The sequence below is a fragment of the Lycium barbarum genome, chromosome 6 (assembly GCF_019175385.1).
Source record: "Lycium barbarum isolate Lr01 chromosome 6, ASM1917538v2, whole genome shotgun sequence".
Lineage (NCBI taxonomy): Eukaryota > Viridiplantae > Streptophyta > Magnoliopsida > Solanales > Solanaceae > Lycium > Lycium barbarum.
In genome coordinates, this window is record NC_083342.1 from 100,363,690 (window position 1) to 100,372,004 (window position 8,315).

At 36.0% G+C, this 8,315-nt stretch overlaps 1 protein-coding gene across 4 annotated transcripts; it reads right to left on the minus strand.

Annotated features, from left to right (window-relative positions):
- Nucleotides 1–198: 198 nt before the first annotated feature.
- Nucleotides 199–5,550, minus strand: LOC132645034 (putative pentatricopeptide repeat-containing protein At1g16830). Of its 4 annotated transcripts, XM_060361775.1 has the most exons (5): nt 3,294–5,550; nt 1,972–2,039; nt 1,761–1,904; nt 1,127–1,203; nt 199–726 (listed from the first exon to the last, which is right to left on the minus strand). In XM_060361775.1, exon 1 carries the CDS (start codon nt 5,403–5,405, stop codon nt 3,426–3,428), a length of 1,980 nt encoding a protein of 659 aa, XP_060217758.1. In that variant the 5' UTR covers nt 5,406–5,550; the 3' UTR covers nt 199–726; nt 1,127–1,203; nt 1,761–1,904; nt 1,972–2,039; nt 3,294–3,425. The 4 variants fall into 4 exon arrangements, with proteins under 4 accessions (XP_060217758.1, XP_060217757.1, XP_060217756.1 ...); XM_060361774.1 differs by having other exon boundaries at nt 1,145–1,203; nt 1,972–5,550; XM_060361773.1 differs by having other exon boundaries at nt 1,972–5,550.
- Nucleotides 5,551–8,315: the final 2,765 nt, after the last annotated feature.

Consider the following 8,315-nt stretch of genomic DNA (forward strand, 5'->3'; position numbering starts at 1 on the left):
AACATTATATAATCAGTTGAAAAGGCTCTTCACATAATGAGCCATTCACTAAACTACCTCAACAAGATGTTTGATCAGGTTCTATCATTGCATATCAGTTTATCAATCATCAAATGCATAGTCTTCTGAGTTGGGGGTAATATATGACACAGAGTTGATTACTTGAAATGGAATGTCAAACTCCTATGCAAAAAGGCCTTTATTGATAAGTTAGTTTAATTTTATTTCACTGTGGACTGCACAAAAGTTCTGTAGAAGTTACATTATAGCTATTACATAACCAAAGTTTAATTAGCACTGCTGGAAATTGATAAACTCTAGCATCATGTCTAACAAAAGATATCTTCCATCTTACACCAAGATGCTAAGGACAAAATACATTATACTTGATTCTAGCAACTGGCTCCCATTCACCTTCAAAGCACCTTTGATTCCTTTATCTCCAAACGGACCACCAACGACACGAAAGCATATTCCACAATTGTAATGACACTGGACAATGAAGAAGACGATGATTTACATCCTCAATTCCTTTTTCACACAGATAGCATCGGTTGCATAGGTGTAAACGTCTTCTCTGCAGGTTATACTGGGACGAAATAGCTTTGTGTAGCAGTACAACTGAAGCATTGCACTCTGTTTTACCATAACATCTGCCACGGCCATACAATATCACTATTCCCGACGTGTTCAAGCTCTTACATGCTTAATTCACAGAATTTTCCACTGCAAAAAGACATGAAAATAAGATTTCTGTTTCGTTAGATTTTCTAAATTTAACTTTGTGGTGTTTGTTTCATAACATGTTTTAAGCATTACTATACTGGTTAAATTTTCTTACCTGAATTAATTAAGCCTAGAAACCAACTTGAGACCAAGAAATGAGCATTAAAGCATTAAGTTATGTGGCTCTCTGTCTTCACTACTAAGTTCAAGTATAGACTTAAATAATTTTAGGTTTACGCCAAACACTGGGAATGATTGTAGTAGGAAATAGAAATAGCAAACAATGACAGGAGGCAGCTATTAATCATACCAGAGTTCAAATGATGATTAATCACGTGAGGATTATACTAGGGAGATTGGCGTAACAAGATACGATGTGTTATATATCTGGTACACTTACGGTTGGATAAGCCAGTACCTCCACATACTTCCCAGCTTTCATGGGGAGCAACAAACATCATCTTCCAGAGTGTATTGCTGCAAAGTTGAAGAACCAAGATACACCAGTCCATCAGACAAATGCTTGATAAATTGAAACAACAATTATTATATTCGACCACATGGCATAATAATGTCCGACCATAAGGCATGACCAGTTCACTCTGACATTAGATAAGCAGAGACCGCAATAAGAAGATTGAGACAAGCACCAATAAGTTACTTTTTTATCTGTCAAGCTGGACTAGATCCCTTAGATACAGAAGTTTGCAATACTGCAGTACAAAGTAGATAATTATGTTAATTATCTACTTTTAGTAGGTAAGTCATGAAAAAGCTCATTGGCCTAACAATTTCGGTGGCTGAAACATTTAGAGTTTTCTACAAAATAACCAGAATTTTCTGTATCCTCCTTAAGTCAGTAAAGGTTTCTCCTCTGGAGAAATCTACTTGAGGCTCCAATAGTGATAATCACACAAAAGAAAGCAACTTGATATATTCCTTTTGCAACATTTCACAGTGGCAACCTCACAGACTGATGGTCCAAGTTTTTCTAGAAAATCAGACAAAAGCATTCAGTTAGGTGAATTCAGTACCTCCATCTTGCTCATAATCTCCAGCTGTAGGAGCAACAAGAACAATCCGCCGAGCCCAGGGTTCATGAAATCTTTTTCAACACCATTTTTGACAAATAACACAAGCAAGGGATTATAGCATCACTCAGCATTTAGCGTACCAACCTGCATGAGAGAGTGAGTTAATTAAAATATTTGAAATCATGTTTTATGGAGGTAACACTATACATACCACATTTCGTGAATCCTTTTGCGGTATTATCAGTTCAGGCAACTCTTCGGTGGCTCGATATCCTCCTCCTACACACATTAAAGGAAAGATGGCATTCCTATGCTAGAGCCAGAGAGCATCTATAGCTCCAAAATATAGTCTATTATTTCATGCATTAACCAGGAAGACAAAAGAAGCATCAGCCTGGTGATCTAAATCCAGCTTGCAGAAGAAAAAAAAAAGTAAGGATATTTACATCACCAGTGCTTTCACCAGATATCTATCAGTGCAACTCATGTCAACGGTAAATCTTAGAGTTGAAATCACTTAACAGACAGTCAGATGGAGACTCCTAAATTGGAGAATTACTTCATGATATCAGAAAATACATGACTCAATCACCAGAAATTAACCTTTTAACACCAACGCATAGCAAGAAAGATTTTCTAAAAAGAGGTTTATTTGGTCAATGGAGTTTCAAATTTCCATGTATTGACCTTTTTCAGTGTCGTATACAGCCCAAAGAGCGAAAAACACCTACTCCAAAGTCTTGACAAACTTCTAAGCTAAATGATGTCATCCTGCTATCAACACCTATGAGTAAAGAACTTTCTCATAGGTAATCTATCGGCAAGACAATCAACAACATCAGTGAGACAACCTAGAGCCCGCTTGGATGGGCTTATGGCTTTTGACCTATAAGCCAAAAGCCATAAGTTAGGAATTCTAACTTATGGCTTTTGGCTTATTTTTGTTATTTTAGCTTAAAAACAAGTGCTCAAAAGCATTTTTTTTATTTTACCAAACATTACAAAAGTGCTTAAAAGCTATTTTGGCTTAAAAGCACCTAAAACAAGCCAATCCAAACAGGCTGCTAGTTTAGTGTCGTGAATTCAAAATTCCAAGAGTCTCTATTGACAAAAAGTTCTTGATCTTGGCTTGTAAGTTCCATTTAAAGCAAGGGCGGATGCACCTTAGCCCAAGGGACCTCTCCATCGGAAAAGATATCGACAGCACTTATGAAGAATCCTTTGTACACCACTGCTTTAAAGCCTTCTTTATTTATGGATCTCTATGACAACCAAAGTAAATCTTATGTATGCACATTAAGGGAGATAGCCAGCTCAAAGGAGTTCAGCAACCTATTTTATCTCAGATCAACAAGCATAGGATACTCATCTTACAAAAAGTAGAAGAGCAATCCCCAAAACTTGAGATAATCTTATTTTTGTAAGAATTGCAATTGTTTACTTTTACAGAACAAATGGCCAAAACCAGTAACCTGATAGAAGAGCAGCCAATTTGAAAATGTTTTATCATTTAGATGGAGTTTCGGATGGTACCTTTAGGGAATCAATTCATTCTTAGATCATATGATCATCTTAGGTTTTCCGAGAGAGAGTAAGATCAGATTCTTGATGAACTCAAGTACAGCACTTTGCTATAGACAGAATAAGCTGTCAAGTCAAATCATCTCAACTGACTGAAACAGCCACCTCCTGGATTTCATCTGAGCTGGATGTGCCAAAATCAACATTATTAAACCTGTCCATGTGCACATTTCTGATGTTTACCTGATGGACTTCAACTAGCTCATTCATAAATTCCGCATATGCTTCCCTTGGAAGGATTTCGGAAGTTGAAACATCAGTCAATAGAGTAAAGAGTGAAGCAGAATGGCTGGATCTATACAGGAGATTTTTCATAAACCTCAGACTAAGAGGGTCAACTTCAACACTAGCATCAACCATTTCAAGTAGGATCTCTTTAACCATGCTAACATCACTTCTTTTACAGAAACCTGAGAGAATCAGATTATAGGTCTGTTTACTTGGGGATAGACCAACCTCCTTCATTTGGCGAAACAAGGCATAAGCTTCTCCAACTTCACCACCAGTAAGAAGTCCACTAATGGCAATACTGTAAGAAACATCATCTAGTTGGGACTTCTCTGAAGCGGCTTTCTTGATTAAGCTAATAGCTTTGTGAAATTTACCAGATTTTATCAGCCCATTTATCATCACAGTAATTATATGAGAATCAAGCCCAACGTGACTTCTAACAAGTCCACGGTACACCTTAACTGCCTCTGCTATCCTACCTGACCTGCATAATCCAGTCAATAATCCGGCAAAGGTATACTTATCTGCTACGAAACCTCTATCTATCATGTCATTGTAAAATTCAATAGCACCAGCAGGATAACCAGCTTTGCAGAAATAGCTAAGGAAAGAGTTACAAGCAACTAAATCAGGTTGGATCTTGAAGCCAGTTATGAGCAGAGGTAGTTCGACGAATTGCTTAGAGAGACAAACAGTTGTAATCAAAGAACAAAGAGTATAAGAATCGGGTATTAGTCTTTGCTCCCGCAAAAGGAAGAAAGCATTAATTGCATCTTCATACCTCCCCATTTTAGAGAGGCAGTCTATTAACACGTTACAAAGAACCAAATCAGGGAAGCATCCTTTTGATTCCATGGTATCCAAGATCCCAAGTGCCTCGCTTGGCATCCGGGACTCAAGAAATCCCTTGATCAACGATGTGCAAGTTACAACATTTGGTGAATACCCACTCTCTACCATCTTCTTAAGCAAATGACTCGCAGCATCCATGTTCCCAGCTTTACAGTGAACATTTATTAATATACTCCAAACTCTCTCGCATATAGGAACACCCAAAACTATCATCACACCCAATATCTGTTTTGCCTCTGCTATACAACCTACTTTACAATAACAATTCAAAATCACAAAAAATGTCTCCTCATTAGGATAATACCTTTTTCTCAACATAATCGTAAGTACATCCTGAAGATTAACCAAATCATTGAGTTTACACAAGTTACAAACAGCAATGCTATATGACAAAAAATTTGGAACCTGGTTTTCTTTCAGAACTCTAAGTGCCACTTCGACACGCTCAATTTTAAACAATACATCCATTACAATGTTCCTAGAAAAAGTATTAGGAGTATAACCATATCTAAGTATTTCCTCAAATGCCTCGAATACCCTATCAGACATTCCACCAAACCAATAAATTCTCAGCAAAAACAACAAAGTTTGTGGCTTTATTACACAACCAACCTCCTCCAATTCTTTAACAATCCCTTTCACTGTTCTAAACCTTTGGGTCAACCTAGACACAATACTAACCATGTGGGTCAATGTGACCCTATCATGAAAGTAATTGGGTTGCTTTGCACACCACAAGAAAAATGAAAAAGCAAGAACATCAGAACAACAATTTGATATAGTTTTATGTACAATTGTAGGAGTAAGGATGATTCTTGAATTTTCAGGAAACTTATGGTAATGTCTAGAGGAAAAAGAAACTTGTGGGTCATCAGCAAAATATTGAACTTGTGAGGATAGACTTCGAAATGAAGCTAAAGATTTCATTTTTAGGATTCTGTATGAAGCAATTCTTTGAATGGAGAACCATATCCATAACATTTCCAGTATATAATACCAAGAAACATAAAACGAAGCATAAGAGAGAGATTAAGGCTGACCCTTTTAGTCTACATTGATGAGTATGGAGCTTCTTGGAAGTTGGTCATGTGCTGGTAAAACCCTAGAAGACGATTACCCGACTCAATCCATGACCCGTATCTGACTTGGGCCTCTTATTTTTGGGCTGGACAAATTGGGTGGTTGTTTTTGGGACAATTTGCACGATTGTCCTTCAAAGGCGCTGGTCTTTAATTTTTGGCCCTCAAATTGCTGGTCTTTCATTTTTGGCCTTCATTTAAAAAGGTAGCCGAAAATACTCCAAGATTTTGGGTTTGAACCCTCGCTTAGTCAAAAAAAAAAAAAAAAAAAAAACGCAAGGCATAAGTTCATATGAAATTATGCCTATTCGCACTATGTAGTTAAACAGAAACTATGCCGGGCACGGAAAAGGTTTCTACATAGAACCTATTCCTATAGGCATAGTTGTGAAATTAAGGCAGAACTTTATTTTCACGAATCTTTGCCGGACAAGGCATATGTTCTATGTAACTTCATCCGAATAGGCATGAGTTCATATAAACCTATGTCTTGCGAAATTATTATTATTATTTTCGACTTTGCTGTGAATCGAACGTAGAATCTCTGGTGCAAAAAGGGTACTTTAACTCACAAATTTTCATTAAATGAGATGTAGGGCCAAAAATTAAAGACCAGCGAAATGAGGGACAAAAATTAAAGACCAGTCCGTATGAAGGACAATCCACGCAATTTTTTGTTGTTTTTGTTGTAAATTGCTGGAGTAATACTTAAAAGCAATAATGATGTAGACACGGAATGCATAGATAAAAAGGAAGAGAGAGCTTTTCTTATACTCTTCGGTATAGTTAGTTTCGGGGCAAAAGTTTGTACTAAAATGGTGGGATTAGCTTCCATAGGATAGTTAATCCTTTGCGATATGTTTGTCTGACCATTCTGGTGTAACCAAACGACCCCTTCAAGTATTTTTAACAGACTTATAAATTCTTTATTCATAGAAATATATTAAAAAATACTAAAAGGATGCTATGACCATGGTTATTGAACATTTAGGGCTATGATAATCACATTCAGTGGCGGATCTAAGATTTTTCATTCAGGGGGTTCGAAAAAATAACAAAAGCTAAATATAAAAATTAATGTTGTTGATGGGAGCCAAACATAGAACACTAGAGACAATTTTGAATAACCTGAACTGCTTGAACTAACCTTTTGCATTTGTTTAGAGTATTCAAAAGTTAATATATGTACATAAACACAGAAAATCTACCCTGTATATACACTGTAATTTTTTGCTGAGAGTGTTCGGTGGCACTCTCTAAATACGGATTTTTGTGAACACCTTGTTGACATTTGACAATGAAGGATTTTGGGAGTAATGAAAATAAATACTCCATTCGTTCATTTTTACTTATCCACAATAAACTTTGGATTTTCTTTAAGAATACAATAAATGAACTGCATATTTTACTATCATACTCATGATATTATTATTTCAAAAATAATTGAGAAATTAGTAGTTAATGTTAAGGGTAAAAAAAAATAGGGCTCATCTTTCTCTTGATATTCTAAAGTGGGCAAATAAAAATAAATATTTATTTTTAGCATAGTGAACAAGTAAAAGTAAACGGAGAGACTATTAAGAATTCAATCCACTAAAAGTAGACATCTATGCTTTATTCTTTCGTAATCCTCCCCTCGAATGTTCATACATTAATAAATAATGAGTCTTGTTAAAATTTTACTAGAAAAAATATTTGCGGGAAAAAAATCTTAATGAAGAAAAAAACATACACATATCTAGTAATACATATCGTTAATTGCATCATTAGAAATCTTACCAGAGAGTTGTCTAGTTATTCATATATAATGATAACTTCCATTATACTCAATCTGTCACTCCCCAAAACCCACCCTAGACGTGACCGACATTCGACGTCATAAACAACATCGGAAGAACCTAAACAACACAATAATAATACTTGAACCCGCCAGGTTCAATATTCGCCTCTAATAGTTTATAAAATAAATGTAACATCAAGTTCCTGTTTAATAGTCTTTCCTTATTAAATTAAACAAAGTTATAAGTAACTGCATATATCAGGATCACAATTGTGAAATAAGATCAGCGGAAGTCTAATATAAGTAAATAATCATAAACGTGGCAAACACCCATTTAAGTCGTACGAGACTTTGACAAACTACCCACAATTCTGACAACTATCTATGGAGCTTCTAAGAGACACAACCATCATCTAACTTCAGGACGCGGCCCGGAAATCTAGAATAATAAATGAAACAAGAATGTGGGCTCACCAAATCAACAGCAGCAACAAGTTCTCCTAAGCGTCGAGGGTATCACGAACCTGCTCTTCTCTGTTACCTAACATACCATAAAAAACAACAATGGTATGCCTCAGTACTTTCGTACTCAGTGAGTGCCTCGGGGACAACAAGTATTATAAAAATAAAATATAATAATACATAAAGAAATCAGTTCTGAAAAGATAGTATAAAAACAATCATTACACTTTATGATTCTTAATATCATTTGTTAAACAGTTTACAAAGCCATTAATCACTATAAAAACAGGTATTCGGCTTGTGTATCTCAATTAGAATTATCAAAACCGATTATAAAGCCTTTTGTCAAGTTACAACTTTCAATTATGCCTTTCAAATTTATCATGATTGTCAACAACAGTTCCATGAGAGAATAAGAATATCACACATGCCAATACAGGCCCAAGAATCAAGCATACCGCGCATAGCGCACCATACCGAAACATATAATTCTCGGTGGCTATCCTTCCTCCCGAATAGCTAAGCATAAATCACACCTCGGGTAGCGAACCCAGCGGTGGCCACTCTTCC

What these genes read in the sequence shown, in the direction of transcription:
- LOC132645034 (XM_060361775.1), bottom strand. Translation starts at nt 5,405, where the DNA reads ATGTTATGGATATGGTTCTCCATTCAAAGAATTGCTTCATACAGAATC.